The sequence below is a fragment of the Cherax quadricarinatus genome, chromosome 72, assembly GCF_038502225.1.
Source record: "Cherax quadricarinatus isolate ZL_2023a chromosome 72, ASM3850222v1, whole genome shotgun sequence".
Lineage (NCBI taxonomy): Eukaryota > Metazoa > Arthropoda > Malacostraca > Decapoda > Parastacidae > Cherax > Cherax quadricarinatus.
In genome coordinates this window covers 3,718,565-3,737,278 of record NC_091363.1, presented here as the reverse complement: position 1 = coordinate 3,737,278, position 18,714 = coordinate 3,718,565, and the positions used below count along the sequence as shown (strand labels likewise).

The window sequence follows — 18,714 nt, the reverse complement described above, 5'->3', positions numbered from 1 at the left end:
CCCTATCTCGGTCTGTGTTAGTCCCTGTCTCGGTCTGTGTTAGTCCCTATCTCGGTCTGTGTTAGTCCCTATCTCGGTCTGTGTTAGTCCCTATCTCGGTTTGTGTTAGTCCCTATCTCGGCCTGTGTTAGTCGCTATCTCTGTCTGTGTTAGTCCCTATCTCGGTTTGTTAGTCCCTATCTCGGTCTGTGTTAGTCCCTATCTCGGTCTGTGTTAGTCCCTATCTCGGTTTGTGTTAGTCCCTATCTCGATCTGTGTTAGTCCCTATCTCGGTTTGTGTTAGTCCCTATCTCGGTTTGTTAGTCCCTATCTCGGTCTGTGTTAGTCCCTATCTCGGTCTGTGTTAGTCCTTATTTCGGTCTGTTAGTCCCTATCTCGGTCTATGTTAGTCCCTATCTCGGTTTGTTAGTCCCTATCTCGGTCTGTGTTAGTCCCTATCTCGGTTTGTTAGTCCCTATCTCGGTCTGTGTTAGTCCCTATCTCGGTCTGTGTTAGTCCCTATCTCGGTTTGTGTTAGTCCCTATCTCGGTCTGTGTTAGTCGCTATCTCGGTCTGTGTTAGTCCCTATCTCGGTTTGTGTTAGTCCCTATCTCGGTCTGTGTTAGTCCCTATCTCGGTCTGTGTTAGTCCCTATCTCGATCTGTGTTAGTCCCTATCTCGGTTTGTGTTAGTCCCTATCTCGGTTTGTTAGTCCCTATCTCGGTCTGTGTTAGTCCCTATCTCGGTCTGTGTTAGTGCTTATTTCGGTCTGTTAGTCCCTATCTCGGTCTATGTTAGTCCCTATCTCGGTTTGTTAGTCCCTATCTCGGTCTGTGTTAGTCCCTATCTCGGTTTGTTAGTCTCTATCTCGGTCTGTGTTAGTCCCTATCTCGGTCTATGTTAGTCCCTATCTCGGTTTGTTAGTCCCTATCTCAGTCTGTGTTAGTCCCTATCTCGGTCTGTGTTAGTCCCTATCTCGGTCTGTGTTAGTCCCTATCTAGGTCTGTGTTAGTCCCTATTTCGGTCTGTGTTAGTCCCTATCTCGGTCTGTGTTAGTCCCTATCTCGGTTTGTTAGTCCCTATCTCGGTTTGTGTTAGTCCCTATCTCGGTCTGTGTTAGTCGCTATCTCGGTCTGTGTTAGTCCCTATCTCGGTTTGTTAGTCCCTATCTCGGTCTGTGTTAGTCCCTATCTCGGTCTGTGTTAGTCCCTATCTCGGTCTGTGTTAGTCCCTGTCACGGTCTGTGTTAGTCCCTATCTCGGTCTGTGTTAGTCCCTAACTCGGTCTGTGTTAGTCCCTATCTCGGTCTGTGTTAGTCCCTATCTCGGTCTGTGTTAGTCGCTATCTCGGTCTGTGTTAGTCCTTATCTCGGTTTGTTAGTCCCTATCTCGGTCTGTGTTAGTCCCTATCTCGGCCTGTGTTAGTCCCTATCTCGGTTTGTGTTAGTCCCTATCTCGGTCTGTGTTAGTCCCTATCTCGGTTTGTGTTAGTCCCTATCTCGGTTTGTTAGTCCCTATCTCGGTCTGTGTTAGTCCCTATCTCGGTCTGTGTTAGTCCTTATTTCGGTCTGTTAGTCCCTATCTCGGTCTATGTTAGTCCCTATCTCGGTTTGTTAGTCCCTATCTCGGTCTGTGTTAGTTCCTATCTCGGTTTGTTAGTCCCTATCTCGGTCTGTGTTAGTCCCTATCTCGGTCTCTGTTAGTCCCTATCTCGGTTTGTTAGTCCCTATCTCGGTCTGTGTTAGTCCCTATCTCGGTCTATGTTAGTCCCTATCTCGGTTTGTTAGTCCCTATCTCAGTCTGTGTTAGTCCCTATCTCGGTCTGTGTTAGTCCCTATCTCGGTCTGTGTTAGTCCCTATCTCGGTCTGTGTTAGTCCCTATCTCGGTCTGTGTTAGTCCCTATCTCGGTCTGTGTTAGTCCCTATCTCGGTTTGTTAGTCCGTATCTCGGTCTGTGTTAGTCCCTATCTCGGTTTGTTAGTCCCTATCTCGGTCTATGTTAGTCCCTATCTCGGTTTGTTAGTCCCTATCTCGGTCTGTGTTAGTCCCTATCTCGGTCTGTGTTAGTCCCTATCTCGGTCTGTGTTAGTCCCTATCTCGGTCTATGTTAGTCCCTATCTCGGTTTGTTAGTCCCTATCTCGGTCTGTGTTAGTCCCTATCTCGGTCTGTGTTAGTCCCTATCTCGGTCTGTGTTAGTCCTTATTTCGGTCTGTTAGTCCCTATTTCGGTCTATGTTAGTCCCTATCTCGGTCTATGTTAGTCCCTATCTCGGTTTGTTAGTCCCTATCTCGGTCTATGTTAGTCCCTATCTCGGTTTGTTAGTCCCTATCTCGGTCTATGTTAGTCCCTATCTCGGTTTGTTAGTCCCTATCTCAGTCTATGTTAGTCCCTATCTCGGTCTGTGTTAGTCCCTATCTCGGTCTGTGTTAGTCCCTATCTCGGTCTGTGTTAGTCCCTATCTCGGTCTGTGTTAGTCCCTACCTCGGTCTGTGTTAGTCCCTATCTCGGTCTGTGTTAGTCCCTATCTCGGTCTGTGTTAGTCCCTATCTCGGTCTGTGTTAGTCCCTATCTCGGTCTGTGTTAGTCCCTATCTCGGTCTGTGTTAGTCCCTATCTCGGTCTGTGTTAGTCCTTATTTCGGTCTGTTAGTCCCTACCTCGGTCTATGTTAGTCCCTATCTCTGTCTGTTAGTTCCTATCTCGGTCTATGTTAGTCCCTATCTCGGTCTGTTAGTGCCTATCTCGGTCTATATTAGTCCCTATCTCGGTTTATGTTAGTCCCTATCTCGGTCTATGTTAGTCCCTATCTCTGTTTGTTATTCTCTATCTCAGTCTATGTTAATCCCTATCTCGGTCTGTGTTAGTCCTTATTTCGGTCTGTTAGTCCCTATCTCGGTCTATGTTAGTCCCTACCTCGGTCTATGTTAGTCCCTATCTCGGCCTGTTAGTTCCTATCTCTGTCTATGTTAGTCCCTATCTCGATCTGTTAGTGCCTATCTCGGTCTATATTAGTTCCTATCTCGGTCTATGTTAGTCCCTATCTCGGTCTATGTTAGTCCCTATCTCGGTCTATGTTAGTCCCTATCTCGGTTTGTTAGTCCCTATCTCGGTCTATGTTAGTCCCTATCTCGGTTTGTTAGTCCCTCTCTCGGTCTATGTTAGTCCCTATCTCGGTCTGTGTTAGTCCCTATCTCGGTCTGTGTTAGTCCCTATCTCGGTCTGTGTTAGTCCCTATCTCGGTCTGTGTTAGTCCCTATCTCGGTCTGTGTTAGTCCCTATCTCGGTCTGTGTTAGTCCCTATTTCGGTCTGTGTCAGTCCCTATCTCGGTCTGTTAGTCCCTATCTCGGTCTGTGTTAGTTCCTATCTCGGTCTGTGTTAGTTCCTATCTCGGTCTGTGTTAGTCCCTATCTCGGTCTGTGTTAGTCCCTATCTCGGTCTATGTTAGTCCCTATCTCGGTCTGTTAGTTCCTATCTCGGTCTGTGTTAGTCCCTATCTCGGTCTGTGTTAGTCCCTATCTCGGTCTGTGTTAGTCCCTATCTCGGTCTGTGTTAGTCCCTATCTCGGTCTGTGTTAGTCCCTACCTCGGTCTATGTTAGTCCCTATCTCGGTCTATGTTAGTCCCTATCTCGGTCTGTTAGTTCCTATCTCGGTCTGTGTTAGTTCCTATCTCGGTCTGTGTTAGTCCCTATCTCGGTCTGTGTTAGTCCCTATCTCGGTCTGTGTTAGTCCCTATCTCGGTCTGTGTTAGTCCCTATCTCGGTCTGTGTTAGTCCCTACCTCGGTCTATGTTAGTCCCTATCTCGGTCTGTTAGTTCCTATCTCGGTCTATGTTAGTCCCTATCTCGGTCTGTTAGTGCCTATCTCGGTCTATATTAGTCCCTATCTCGGTCTATGTTAGTCCCTATCTCGGTCTATGTTAGTCCCTATCTCAGTTTGTTAGTCCCTATCTCAGTCTATGTTAGTCCCTATCTCGGTCTGTGTTAGTCCTTATTTCGGTCTGTTAGTCCCTATCTCGGTCTGTGTTAGTCCCTATCTCGGTCTGTGTTAGTCCTTATTTCGGTCTGTTAGTCCCTATCTCGGTCTATGTTAGTCCTTATCTCGGTCTGTTAGTTCCTATCTCTGTCTATGTTAGTCCCTATCTCGATCTGTTAGTGCCTATCTCGGTCTATATTAATCCCTATCTCGGTCTATGTTAGTCCTTATCTCGGTCTGTTAGTTCCTATCTCTGTCTATGTTAGTCCCTATCTCGATCTGTTAGTGCCTATCTCGGTCTATGTTAGTCCCTATCTCGGTCTATGTTAGTCCCTATCTCGGTCTATGTTAGTCCCTATCTTGGTCTATGTTAGTCTCTATCTCGGCTTATGTTAGTCCCTATCACGGTCTGTTAGTCCCTATCTCTGTTATTGTCGTTTCTGTTTTTGTTATGTTAGTCCATATTTCTGTTTTGCTAGTCCTGTTTGCCCTGTTAGCCTCTATCTCGTTTTGTTAGTTTCTCTCTTTAATATGTTAGCCTGTCTCAGATATGTTAATCCCTCCTTGTGGTATGTTGTTATATTTGTTATGTTAATTTGTTTTGTGTGAATTTATATCGTAATTATTATTATTATAATAAAAAAAGAAACGCTAAACCACAAGGGCTATAAAGGTATCGTGTGTAAAAAAAAAAAAAAAAATCTTATCAAAAAGTAAATAACTCCATTTCGAATATACCAAGAGTTAATTAGGATTGTTAATAATATAAATATAAATTAAAACAATTGCTCTTTCTTTGACAAGAAGGATATTGCTTATATTGTTGTATTTGTTTTAATATATTAATGAATGTGGTGTGCATCGAGGCCAGTTTCATTAAATGTACATCACACGCAGCCAATCACACATTCTGCATTCCGTCGATAATCAGTGGAAAGTCCGATGGGTTACTGAGGTGTGAGTGAAGAATAACTATCACTTGTGAAAGAAGGTCAGAGTGAGGGAGTGGGCTTCATGCTAGGTTACCTTGTATTTAAAAAATCGCATCTGAGGTCAGTCCCTCACTTGCTTTCAGCGGATTGACACATACTAAAGTTCTGTCTTCTGTATGGGTGTATAAGCTTTGACCATCGAGAGTACTTTCAGTGATATCTTGTTTGTTAAACTCGTTATCATGTAGTGTCTGCCAATATCTCATGTACATACTGTGCATATTATTAGGTTTGTCAGGAAACAGGGCAAGTGTTTCCTGATGCAGGTCTTAGTCATATGATGGCCCACAGCTGGAGCTTTTGGTCATCTGACCGAGGCCTTCCAATGGCTTACCAGTCCACCCCTTAAAAATTAAGATTATAATTATAACCTTTAAAAGTGACCTTATATATATTATTTGTTGTGGAAATAAAAGTGTAAACGACCTCGGGTATATGTCTCTGTCCCCACCATTGTTGATATTCTATCTTTAACGCTAGATACAACGAGCTATATAACAGTACCTGTGTTCGTAATAATAAGGAAGCACTAAACCCACTAGGGGGGCCATACAGTTTTTTTTGGCTAGTATTGAGTTTAGAGTCTTCAGTGAATTAATCCTTTATTTTCATTTCTATAATGCAAGCAATCTATTGATATCCCGGAGAAAAATAGTCATTTTAGTGCAAACCTTCGAGGAAGGAAGAGAAAGAGAGGGAGATATTAGCAACTAAAGAATTTTTATGGGAGGTAGAATGTATATGGTAAAATACACGCCTGGCCAATTAGCGCGCATGACTCGACGACCTAATGGAGTAAACAGTTCCAATAATATAATATAATCTTTTACGTCGTAATTCAAGACTTCAACAATAAGGCTACATTTTATTCATGAAGAATGATAAACCCGCAAGGGCCATACAGTACCTGGGGCTTCGAGGAATGGTGCTAGATACTTGGATCAAGAGTCCTTTTATTTTTTTAGGTTCGTTTACCCTTCATAGAAGTCGTCCCCCTTGGAAGGCTCTTGATCCAGGGAGTTGAGCTACCCTCCATGCCCCTGGATCAAACCTGCTCACCTCCTGTTACTCAGGTAATCGCTTAGACATACTCAACAAATAAAGTTTATACGACTCCTGCGGGTTTAGCGCTTGCCCATAAATATATTTCTAATACATGTATAGCTAAACAAATGTAGAGGAATTTTATTGAGAAAACTTTATGTACAGCAGTATTTACAAGTACAGCAGTACGTACAAGTACAGCAGTACGTACAAGTACAGCAGTACGTACAAGTACAGCAGTACGTACAAGTACAGCAGTACGTACAAGTACAGCAGTACGTACAAGTACAGCAGTACGTAAAAGTACAGCAGTACGTAAAAGTACAGCAGTACGTACAAGTACAGCAGTACGTACAAGTACAGCATGTACAGCAGTACGTACAAGTACAGCATGTACAGCAGTACGTACAAGTACAGCATGTACAGCAGTACGTACAAGTACAGCATGTACAGCAGTACGTACAAGTACAGCAGTACGTACAAGTACAGCATGTACAGCAGTACGTACAAGTACAGCAGTACGTACAAGTACAGCAGTACGTACAAGTACAGCATGTACAGCAGTACATACAAGTACAGCAGTACGTACAAGTACAGCAGTACGTACAAGTACAGCATGTACAGCAGTACGTACAAGTACAGCATGTACAGCAGTACGTACAAGTACAGCATGTACAGCAGTACGTACAAGTACAGCATGTACAGCAGTACGTACAAGTACAGCATGTACAGCAGTACGTACAAGTACAGCATGTACAGCAGTACGTACATGTACAGCAATACGTACAAGTACAGCATGTACAGCAGTACGTACAAGTACAGCAGTACGTACAAGTACAGCATGTACAGCAGTACGTACAAGTACAGCATGTACAGCAGTATGTACAAGTACAGCATGTACAGCAGTACGTACAAGTACAGCATGTACAGCAGTACGTACAAGTACAGCATGTACAGCAGTACGTACAAGTACAGCATGTACAGCAGTATGTACAAGTACAGCATGTACAGCAGTACGTACAAGTACAGCATGTACAGCAGTATGTACAAGTACAGCATGTACAGCAGTACGTACAAGTACAGCATGTACAGCAGTATGTACAAGTACAGCATGTACAGCAGTATGTACAAGTACAGCATGTACAGCAGTACGTACAAGTACAGCATGTACAGCAGTATGTACAAGTACAGCATGTACAGCAGTATGTACAACTTTATGTACAGCAGTATGTACAACTATGTACAGCAGTATGTACAACTATGTACAGCAGTATGTACAACTATGTACAGCAGTATGTACAACTATGTACAGCAGTATGTACAACTATGTACAGCAGTATGTACAACTTTATGTACAGCATTATGTACAACTATGTACAGCAGTATGTACAACTATGTACAGCAGTATGTACAACTATGTACAGCAGTATGTACAACTTTATGTACAGCAGTATGTACAACTTTATGTACAGCAGTATGTACAACTATGTACAGCAGTATGTACAACTATGTACAGCAGTATGTACAACTATGTACAGCAGTATGTACAACTATGTACAGCAGTATGTACAACTTTATGTACAGCAGTATGTACAACTATGTACAGCAGTATGTACAACTATGTACAGCAGTATGTACAACTATGTACAGCAGTATGTACAACTATGTACAGCAGTATGTACAACTATGTACAGCAGTATGTACAACTATGTACAGCAGTATGTACAACTATGTACAGCAGTATGTACAACTATGTACAGCAGTATGTACAACTTTATGTACAGCAGTATGTACAACTTTATGTACAGCAGTATGTACAACTATGTACAGCAGTATGTACAACTTTATGTACAGCAGTATGTACAACTATGTACAGCAGTATGTACAACTATGTACAGCAGTATGTACAACTATGTACAGCAGTATGTACAACTATGTACAGCAGTATGTACAACTTTATGTACAGCAGTATGTACAACTATGTACAGCAGTATGTACAACTATGTACAGCAGTATGTACAACTATGTACAGCAGTATGTACAACTATGTACAGCAGTATGTACAACTATGTACAGCAGTATGTACAACTATGTACAGCAGTATGTACAACTTTATGTACAGCAGTATGTACAACTATGTACAGCAGTATGTACAACTATGTACAGCAGTATGTACAACTATGTACAGCAGTATGTACAACTATGTACAGCAGTATGTACAACTATGTACAGCAGTATGTACAACTATGTACAGCAGTATGTACAACTTTATGTACAGCAGTATGTACAACTTTATGTACAGCAGTATGTACAACTATGTACAGCAGTATGTACAACTATGTACAGCAGTATGTACAACTTTATGTACAGCAGTATGTACAACTATGTACAGCAGTATGTACAACTATGTACAGCAGTATGTACAACTATGTACAGCAGTATGTACAACTATGTACAGCAGTATGTACAACTATGTACAGCAGTATGTACAACTATGTACAGCAGTATGTACAACTATGTACAGCAGTATGTACAACTATGTACAGCAGTATGTACAACTTTATGTACAGCAGTATGTACAACTTTATGTACAGCAGTATGTACAACTATGTACAGCAGTATGTACAACTATGTACAGCAGTATGTACAACTATGTACAGCAGTATGTACAACTATGTACAGCATGTACAATAGTACTCACCTAATTGTGGTTGCAGGGGTCGAGACTCAGCTCCTGGCCCCGCCTCTTCACTGATCGCTACTAGGTCCTCTCTCTGCCTTCTGAGCTTTGTCATACCTCTTCTTAAAACTATGTATGGTTCCTGCCTCCACTACTTCACTTGCTAGGTTATTCCACTTCCTGACGACTCTATGACTGAAGAAATACTTCCTAACGTCCCTGTGACTCGTCTGAGTCTTTAACTTCCAGTTGTGACCCCTTGTTCCTGTGTCCCATCTCTGGAACATCCTGTCTCTGTCCACCTTGTCTATTCCACGCAGTATTTTGTATGTTGTTATCATGTCTCCCCTGACCCTTCTGTCCTCCAGTGTCGTCAGTCCGATTTCCCTCAACCTTTCTTCGTAGGACATTCCCCTGAGCTCTGGGACTAGTCTTGTTGCAAACCTTTGTACTTTCTCTAACAGCATGTACAACAGTATGTACAAGTACAGCATGTACAACAGTATGTACAAGTACAGCATGTACAACAGTATGTACAAGTACAGAATGTACAAGTACAGAATGTACAACAGTATGTACAAGTACAGAATGTACAACAGTATGTACAACTAAGGACAGTATGTACAACTAAGTACAGCATGTACAGCAGTATGTACAACTATGTACAGCATGTACAACTAAGTACAGCAGTATGTACAACTATGTACAGCATGTACAACTAAGTACAGCATGTACAGCAGTATGTACAACTAAGTACAGCATGTACAACTAAGTACAGCATGTACAGCAGTATGTACAACTAAGTACAGCATGTACAGCAGTATGTACAACTAAGTACAGCATGTACAGCAGTATGTACAACTAAGTACAGCATGTACAGCAGTATGTACAATTAAGTACAGCATGTACAACTAAGTACAGCATGTACAGCAGTATGTACAGCATGTACAGCAGTATGTACAACTAAGTACAGCATGTACAACTAAGTACAGCATGTACAGCAGTATGTACAACTATGTACAGCATGTACAACTAAGTACAGCATGTACAACTAAGTACAGCATGTACAGCAGTATGTACAACTAAGTACAGCATGTACAGCAGTATGTACAACTAAGTACAGCATGTACAGCAGTATGTACAATTAAGTACAGCATGTACAACTAAGTACAGCATGTACAACTAAGTACAGCATGTACAGCAGTATGTACAACTAAGTACAGCATGTACAGCAGTATGTACAACTAAGTACAGCATGTACAGCATGTACAGCAGTATGTACAACTAAGTACAGCATGTACAACTAAGTACAGCATGTACAACAGCCAGGCCTGGTGGCCTAAGCTCTCGCTTCACACACGGAGGGCCCGGGTTCGATTCCCGGCGGGTGGAAACATTTCGACGCGTTTCCTTACACCTGTTGTCCTGTTCACCTAGCAGCAAGTAGGTACCTGGCCAGGTGTTAGTCGACTGGTGTGGGTGGCATCCTGGGGGACAAGATTGAGGACCCCAATGGAAATAAGTTAGACAGTCCTCGATGACGCACTGACTTTCTTGGGTTATCCTGCGTGGCTAACCCTCCGGGGTTAAAAATCCGAACGAAATCTTATATATCAGTCAGTGTAAGCCTATACAACAGCCAGTGTACCAGTTTTTATTTAATTAAGTTCCCCTCTGTCTTTGGATGTATTTCAATTATTCTACCAGTTATTCCAATAATTATCTCTTTCCACCAGGTTGTATCAAGATTTGGTCCAAGGGTCCAAGGTCCATTTCCTCGGAACAACAGCCCTTCAACTACGTGATTGCCTCCCACGAGGGGTGAACGTAGGGAAAGTTGATTATTATAATCAAGGGGAAGCGCTAAACCCGTAGGATTATACAGCGCCTGGGGGGGGGGAATGTGGAAGGCATTCAGGCTTAATTCGGGGAACTGGAGCACAGATCCAATTCCCTAAATCAAGAGCCCCTCACCAACATCAAGGAACCTTCCTTGAGGGGAGGGAAAGTTGAGCCAGTGAAGGTAGTGAATGACGTCACACTGCGACCTTGCTGAGTATGGGTTAGTACTAATTTTATTTTACCAGCATCTCTCTTTTGATGGAGGGAGAGCGCTATACCCGTAGGAATGCGAGGCTCTGAGGTTTCATCCAAGGAAAAAGGTAAACAGATAAATTTCATCTTATCAAACGCTCTTAGCGTTGTCACTACCTCTATGAACTAATATTTACTGAATGGAGACGCGCTAAATCCGTCAAGGTCAGTGTACTGAAAAGAAAAGTGCGCTAAACCCGTATAGGCCATAGGTGGACAATAAGTTTGATCCAAGGGATGGACAGCTTGAAAGTCCACCACTATCTGTTGGGATGATAGATTTATACATGTGCAATTTAAAGAGGTAATCAAGGCTTGGTCCAAAGGGGGTAAGGTAGCTCCAATTCCTAGAATCAAGAGCCCCTCACCAGCATAGACATGCCCTAGATTACCGCCCATTCCCCAGGGCCTGTATGACCCCTACGGATTTAGTGCTTCCCAATGATTACAAACTTGTAACAGGTAATAGTTAAACTAGTTTATTATTTGTATTTTATTAAACAGTACATCTAAAATATATATTTTATTTATATACATAAATGATATATTTAACACATTTTGTGCTTCAAATAACAAACATTATGGAATGTACAAAATATCCATTAGCAGGACATTCACAAACGACTAGAGTTGTATCGCAGATCTGCGAGACACCGCGAAAATACTGAGCAAATATGAGGCCAGCAAGGCCCTGAGATCGGCACTCCCGGATACCAGAGGACGGTAGTAACACTGTCTCCCTGACTGCAAGGTGAGCAACTCTGTCACCAATTCTGCTATGATGATGCAGACTCCACGTCAGGTCTGTCTTTCATAGCAGGGATGTGGTTTGCATTTCGAATAAACCACATCCATCTCATGGACGATCAGCGTCAAACATCAGGAACTTTCTGCTTCATTCCTTTCCACTTCTATTTATGATTCAAGCCATGGAATTATGCTTCAAATTCCATATCTTCCAACTTCCCTTTCTCTCAAGCTTAAATATAAGCATCTTTAAAGCAAAAAGTTCCTTCTTTAGTTTCCAAACATGATGTACATAACCCATATATAAGAAATATACGCGTTTTATTTACTCCCCCCTCCCCACAAAGTTGACAGATCCAATTGCGGATCAATTAACAGGAATGAAATGTGGATATGTCAATTCGCAACATATGGCTCTGCCCAATCATATCCAACAGCTATACATTCTCTACAGTAAGATGAAGGATTTTTCCTTCTTTGAACAAGGTGAGAAACTCGAGGAAATGACCTCTTCTGGTACACTAGCAGAAGTTTAGGAACTCTGATACGATATCGTCGATAGGTTTTCCTCGCCAGCCAAACTTGGTCCACATATCTTGGTCGGGTACAGTGCACTCTAGGAGCAGCCGGAGGTTGACTTTGACCCTGTCCATAGGAGAGAGTGAAGGCTCCTTGCAGGGTTGTGATCCCATCAGGTTAAGTGTTCGCATGAGGACTTCATCCACGGAGGTATCAGGGTGTCCCAATCTTTCTAACCTCTCATTACCAATGAGGGCCTCCAGTACCCGCTGCACTGTATTGATGAAGGTACACTCACGCTTGCGTCGAGTCTCTTCACGTTGTAGGTGTTCTTCTAGCTGCTGCTGCTGTTGTTGACGTCGTCGGATAGCTTCTTGTTCCATTGCAAGTTTGTGGTCATCCATGTAATTTTGTTCTTTTTTACTCTGAAGACATAAAAGGAGATCGTAAGGACAAGTGAGTCGCTCCCCAGTATCTGTTGTGAAAACTGCCATGCGAGGGGGTGTATCACCCGGGTGACAAAACTCTGGCTTAGGCACCACCAAGTCTGGGTAGAGGCGGTGCAGCAACATGTTGTAGTCCATGCGAGTTGAACCAACAGGTGCCTGGTGTCTGACAGGCGGCGCATCCATAATATATGGTGGTGTTAAAGGAGGTCCAGAAGCGACTGGAGATCGAGGTGGGGAGAGAGTGTCACTGACGGGGCTAGCGCCTCGACCGCTGTCATCACTGACGTATCCAGGAGATCGAGACCCGACATTGTCGCTTCCATAACAGGTGTAAACTTCTGGTCCGTTAGCGATGGGCCCTTCAGAGGCCCGTCGCAACTCACGAAATGGCAGCTGTTGTTCCATAGAATCACTGTCCCACGACACTGAAGTGGGTGAGGATTTGGTGGGTGGAGAGTTGGAGGAGCTGTTAGCCTTAACATCCTTGACGTCAGAGCAATTGGAAAGAGGCGAGAGCTTCCATTGTGCATCTTGCTGTTGGGCAGGCTGCTGCTTTCGTGACGGCTTTTCAGGGTTGTCGTGGTCACGAATATGGCGGTCTAGAGCCTTGCGAGAGTTGAAAAATTCTTCACATAGAGTACATTTATACAGCTTCTCACCTAGATGTGACATCTTGTGCATCTTCAGAACGTGGTTATATCCGAAGGTCTTGCCGCAGACATCACACTCGTAGGGCTTTTCACCTGTGTGTGTACGAATGTGTACCTTGAGCTGTTTGGAGCAAGTGAAACCTTTCTGGCAGTACTCGCAGGTGTACGGCTTTTCGCCAGTGTGAGCCCGCATATGTATCACAAGTTGTCCAGACTGAACGAAAGTCTTACCACAAACCTGCAACAAAAGAGAAAAACATTATAACATACGTTTAATTGCCAATCATGGCTAGATTACTTCAATAAAATATCAGACAATGCTATGCCAACAAATTCTAGATTTTGGGTAGCACAAGGCTTTTGATACCATACAGAAATCCTAACCGAACAATCCTGTTCCAATAGTTTCAACGGTACTCTGTGAAACAAAACAGGTTTTTCTCCTAGCATTCTATCTATATGCAGTTTAATTTAAACTACATTTTAGGAATTACGTTTATTTGCTGATCAGTAACTAGGATGAATTATGGTACATCCTAAGAGTGATGTGCCATGAATCTAATCTATATCTACCATTTAGGAATCCACACTAGGAACATTAGAAATCTTTTTTAAATCTTACCACAGTTATGAAATACATTTTCTAAGTTAATATAATGTAAATTAAAGTACACTTTAAAGGAAATATCCTGTGGTTTAAAATTTAATCCTATGATTTGGAACACTAAAATCATGATAGTGGTAAGGCCGTGGATTATTGGGCACATCACGAGAAAGTATGTGTCATGTCAGCTTGTCTCGACCTACAGCCTGGTATACTGTTTGTATCCTTGGCTTACTGTTTAAAATAAACCTTGCAATCTTGGCTTATAAAGCAGTGATTGTTTGCCAAACAAGCAATAACTGCTGCAATCATTCTGAACACGAAAAATTAATATATTGTATTTCGTTATCATTATTTTCCCAGGAGTGTTAAACCCTTATTTCATACAAGTTAAAAAACTAAATTTAGGCTAGCTTAAGATAGGATGGGTAGGATTAAACTAAATTATATTAAGTTCCTGTCAGCATTAGCTCAGGGCTGTTGAGCTTTGGTGCCAAATGTAAAAAAAAAAAAAGTACCGTGTTAATCCACATAAATATACTATCAAGTTCAACGTACAAGAAAAATATAAATATGTAAGTTTAGGTAAAGATACTAGACTGTTTTTCATGAATAACGAATATTAAGGATATAAACCTAGGTGACCCCTCAAGGGAGGTTCCTAGACGCTGGTGCGAGGCTCTCGATCTAGAGAACTGGAGCTCTGCTCCAGCTCCCTGAATTGAGCCTGAATACCTTCCATCCCCCCCCAGACTGCTGCATAATCCCTACGGGTTTAGTGCTCCCCATTATTATAAAAAAACTAGGAAATTTAAGGGCGTGTCACAAATGCTAAGTGCATAGATTATGGCCTTGTGATCCTCAACACAATCGAGAACAATTGCAGAACAATATTTTAATTGTTTCACTGTACATAAGTTTGTTCTGCACCTCTTTTTCTTCAATGGTTAAAAGATTATGAATGCATCTTACCTCACATTTGTGGGGTCGTTCTCCAGTGTGGGTACGCATGTGACGGTGTAGCTTGCCAGAGTGCTCAAAGGAGCGATCGCAGATATTGCATTTGTAGGGCCGTTCTTTGGTATGAATGCGACGGTGTACATTCAGGTTCTCTTTCACACTGAAAGTCTTCTCACAGAACTCGCATCTGTTGAAGAGAAGACACAAAACCATTAGAATATCAACAGGCATTTCAATATTAAATTCGCTCAATAGAAATTAATTTTCGAAGTTAAAAAGTATGGAATCTGTTCAGTTTTGCTAGTAAAACGCAGTAAAATACCCTGATAATGATTTTGAAAAAATGAGAAACTGACAGGAAGCCACTTTCAAGTCTTGAAGGCTATCGGAAGGCAGACATCATATTAGGTTAACAGGAAGTGACCAGGTTTCTTGTCACGTAAAACTTTGATTTCTCTTAATGATGTTACTGACTTAATAGACTTTTATGGATTCTAAAGCAGCAATGATACGAGATATGACCAGTGTCTTATTAAAATAAAGGCAAAGAAACACAGAATCTTACTTACTTAAAGGGTTTTTCTCCTGTATGAACTCGATGGTGACGTGCTAGTCTAGCTGGAATGGCAAAACCCTTGCCACAAATCTTGCACTGGTAAGGGGGTTCTGTCCCAACCATCATCTGGTCTGATGGGCCCTGCTGTTTGTCCATGTTATGGACCTGGGGCTGAAGCATGTTTGGTGGCTGGTACTGTGGCTGCTGGAGCGGCTGTGGTGGGAGCTGCATGGAACCTGACAGCTGGTGGTGGTGGTGGTGATGGTGGGAGAAGCCCTGGTCCACATCCATCACCATGGGTGCTGCTGGGTACGGGCTGCCACCGAGGCTATGTGGGATCATAGCCATGCTATGTGTTTATCTGTGGGTAGGAAAAATAAAGTTATATTTCTAAGAGAAACATCTGATAAAATATAGGTCACCTGAAGTCTCCCCAACCCACTGCCAAATATAAACCTTCATAATAATTTTTCAAATTCTTAAGCAATTTTATCAAGGTTAATTTTTATCTAGGTAAATTTTATCTAGAGTAATTTAAACTTCCAGGTTAGTTTTAGAGAAAAAGGCATATAATAAATGTGTAAAAGTTAAACACTTAGTGACGAGTGAGACAGTAGAGAAAAGGAAGAATATCTTTGTATCTACACTGCTCAATGTTAAGTATCTCAGTAAAACACAAACCACATGTTTAGTTAATTTTGTGTGTGAAGCGTTAAACCCGTGTGAGTCGTGAAACTTTGAGGCTCGATCCTCCCTCTAACTTCTAGACGGGATGTTTTAGTAAGATAAGATTTCGTTCGGATTTTTAACCCCGGGGGGTTAGCCACCCAGGATAACCCAAGAAAGTCAGTGCGTCATCGAGAACTGTAACTTATTTCCATTGTGATCCTTAATCTTGTCCCCCAGGATGCGACCCACACCAGTCGACTAACACCCAGGTACCTATTTGCTGCTCGAGACTTAATAACTTCCATTAAGTGGCCCAATAGGGTTTATGAAACAGTTAACGCAAATACACATTTCCTCATAAAACAATTTTTGTATAATTAATACGGTAATGCTTACGCTGATTTTTATATCCTTTAACTATAAAAATAAGTTTATATATATAAAGTTTACAAAATTCTTCAAATCATGTCAGTATTCTTCATGCCAAGCTGTCCAGTATAATCATATTTATGTAGCAATAAATTATACATGTCAATAACTATCTTGTAAACGTTGGATTATATCTCGCTGATAAAACTAACATCTTTTTCTGCCTGGTAATTTACATACAAGTTTACATATAAAGCTTCCTTAATGTTAATATTTTTAAACATTTAGTACAGTGACGTACAAAATATAAATAAACGTCTAGCAACTAAACCATATTTTTTACACACTAATGAATATTTTTCCCTACATTTTAGGAAACTACAGTAGTTTCTAATGATGAAAACAAGCTAGTCTGTGCAGTTCCCACAACCATCTCCCTTTTTGTAACTTTAGGAAGTGTTAAATTGCAGAGAATTCTTGGAAGGCATTATCTGGACACGTGTAAAACGCCCAGGGTGAACGTTAATATAAGGAATGTGACAAGAACCCTTCAGAGAATTAGCCTTTGTTTGGGCTTGGGAAAAAAAAAAAACGCACTTGGTTTATATACTGGAGTGTACAGCTGTTACATTATTCTCATTTAAACTCCCACTAGAAAGAACACAAAGACAATGTCGTGACTGGAACAACACACAAATAACCCGCACACAGAGAGGAGTTCCTCTCTCCTATGTGCGGGTTATTTGTGCACTAAGTAAGTTTATTCAGGTATAGTTACATACATTATCATACATAGCAGCACGTGTACAGAACCTGGGATAACCCAAAAAGGTTAGACAAAGTGATTTATTTCCATTGGGGTCTTCTCTCACTGCTTGTAAGTCAATGTGATGAAATTATCATCAATGCCACTCCTGTACTCTGACAAAACTTTATGAAGCGAAATGGAGAGAAGAGGAAATAAAGAATACTTGTATAACTACTCTGCTGTTAAAGTATTTAACGAACTTCTCCACAGGTTTAATGCGTGAAGCGTTAAACCCATGCGAGTCTTGCAGCTTTGCGAGGCTCGATTCTCCCTCCACTAACCTCGAATAGTATGTTTTACCAGACTTAATAACTTTCATTATAACTATAAACTAATGCCCCTAACTTCTAGTAAAACCACTTACCGCGAACTAATACTGTATATGAACACTAGAAAGACTTAAATCACTATTTTAGAGACTATCACTTGTAACTTAAACTTGCACATGTAGCTAACATGTAATTTGAACTTTTATAAAGAAAATGTAAGATGGACACAGGTGAAGAAACTTTCTAAAGAGTAACTTCTGAGTAACTCAAAAATGTTATGATTAGTGGCTTATTTTTAGTTTTAGGGACCATAGGTCTTCGCCAAAAGTTGTCTGGCAAGCCCCCAGGTACCTATTTACTGCTAGGTGAATAATGGGTAGGAGGTAGGAATCACCTCCTTACAAACACTTCGTTTAAAACGTTCACACATGTTTTCCGCCAGTAGTGTTAACAAAAACAACACGATACTAACCAGTTATAACTTAGATGACGATAAACTTTCCGAAATTTAACAGTATATAAGGCAACTGTTCACTGAAGAATAAAATAAGTCTCTGAAAAAAGTCCAGGGAACTTTGTTTTTTTTCAAGTAACTCGGCTTCACAATCACAACTAGCCGGGTAAGATCGTCCTTGTATATGTTCACTGAAGAGGCTCAGTACAGGAACTATACCATCTCACTCCCGGGACATACATATAAGCGTGTTGCTCACACAAGCGCAGAAGCTTCACTTGCAACCATCTCACCTTCCCAACCCAACCGAAGGGAATGTGGCCTCTACCCCCAGATACAAACATATCGTACTTTCCTTATTTCTCAGCTCTCATCCCATATTATTTCGCCTCCATCAGCCCTTTGTAAAGCCCTTATGCCGGAGCCCTCAGAGATCAAATCCCGGTGTTTTTGATATGATAGTTTTTGGAGAAATATTGTGAGCGTGTTTGATCGTGCGGGTGACAGTGTGGTGGGTGGAGTGTGTGAGGGCTCGTGGCTCGGGCGGCGCGGGGCGGCCGGGGCTCAGGCTCGTGTGTGCTGACATGAGGAAACTCCGTGCAACACTGGCATATGTTGCACCTCTCCGGCCAGTGGAAAATTTGCATCAATAGTGTTTTCTAAATGTTTACAGTTAGTCACAAACATCTCAGGTGTTGTTGTCTGACGTTCGTATTGCCAGATGTTTTAAAGAAAGAGGGTAAAAATTGTAGATAGATAGATAGATAGATAGGTAGAGGCATCTATTTTAATTTTCGTGAAGTAGATGTGGCAACGTTGCCACGAGTATTTCTTCTGAATACTCATTATTGTGTTTATATAACAGCAATACATATTATGACGACAGAATAATATGCATG

The 18,714-nt window shown here is 41.7% G+C and overlaps 1 protein-coding gene across 1 annotated transcript; it reads right to left on the bottom strand.

Annotated features, from left to right (window-relative positions):
- Window positions 1-11,239: 11,239 nt before the first annotated feature.
- Window positions 11,240-18,108, bottom strand: LOC128701337 (Krueppel homolog 1). The gene is made up of 4 exons (XM_053795013.2): window positions 17,834-18,108; window positions 15,260-15,607; window positions 14,703-14,877; window positions 11,240-13,364 (listed from the first exon to the last, which is right to left on the bottom strand). Exons 2-4 carry the CDS (start codon window positions 15,592-15,594, stop codon window positions 12,030-12,032), a joined length of 1,845 nt encoding a protein of 614 aa, XP_053650988.2. The 5' UTR covers window positions 15,595-15,607; window positions 17,834-18,108; the 3' UTR covers window positions 11,240-12,029.
- Between the last annotated feature and the right edge of the window lie 606 nt (window positions 18,109-18,714).

What these genes read in the sequence shown, in the direction of transcription:
- LOC128701337 (XM_053795013.2), bottom strand. Translation starts at nt 15,594, where the DNA reads ATGGCTATGATCCCACATAGCCTCGGTGGCAGCCCGTACCCAGCAGCA. An exon ending in ACAGGAGAAAAACCCTTTAA is followed by an intron (nt 14,878 to 15,259) that starts GTAAGTAAGATT and finishes TCTCTTCAACAG; the next exon opens with ATGCGAGTTCTGTGAGAAGA. An exon ending in AACGACCCCACAAATGTGAG is followed by an intron (nt 13,365 to 14,702) that starts GTAAGATGCATT and finishes CTTTTGTTGCAG; the next exon opens with GTTTGTGGTAAGACTTTCGT.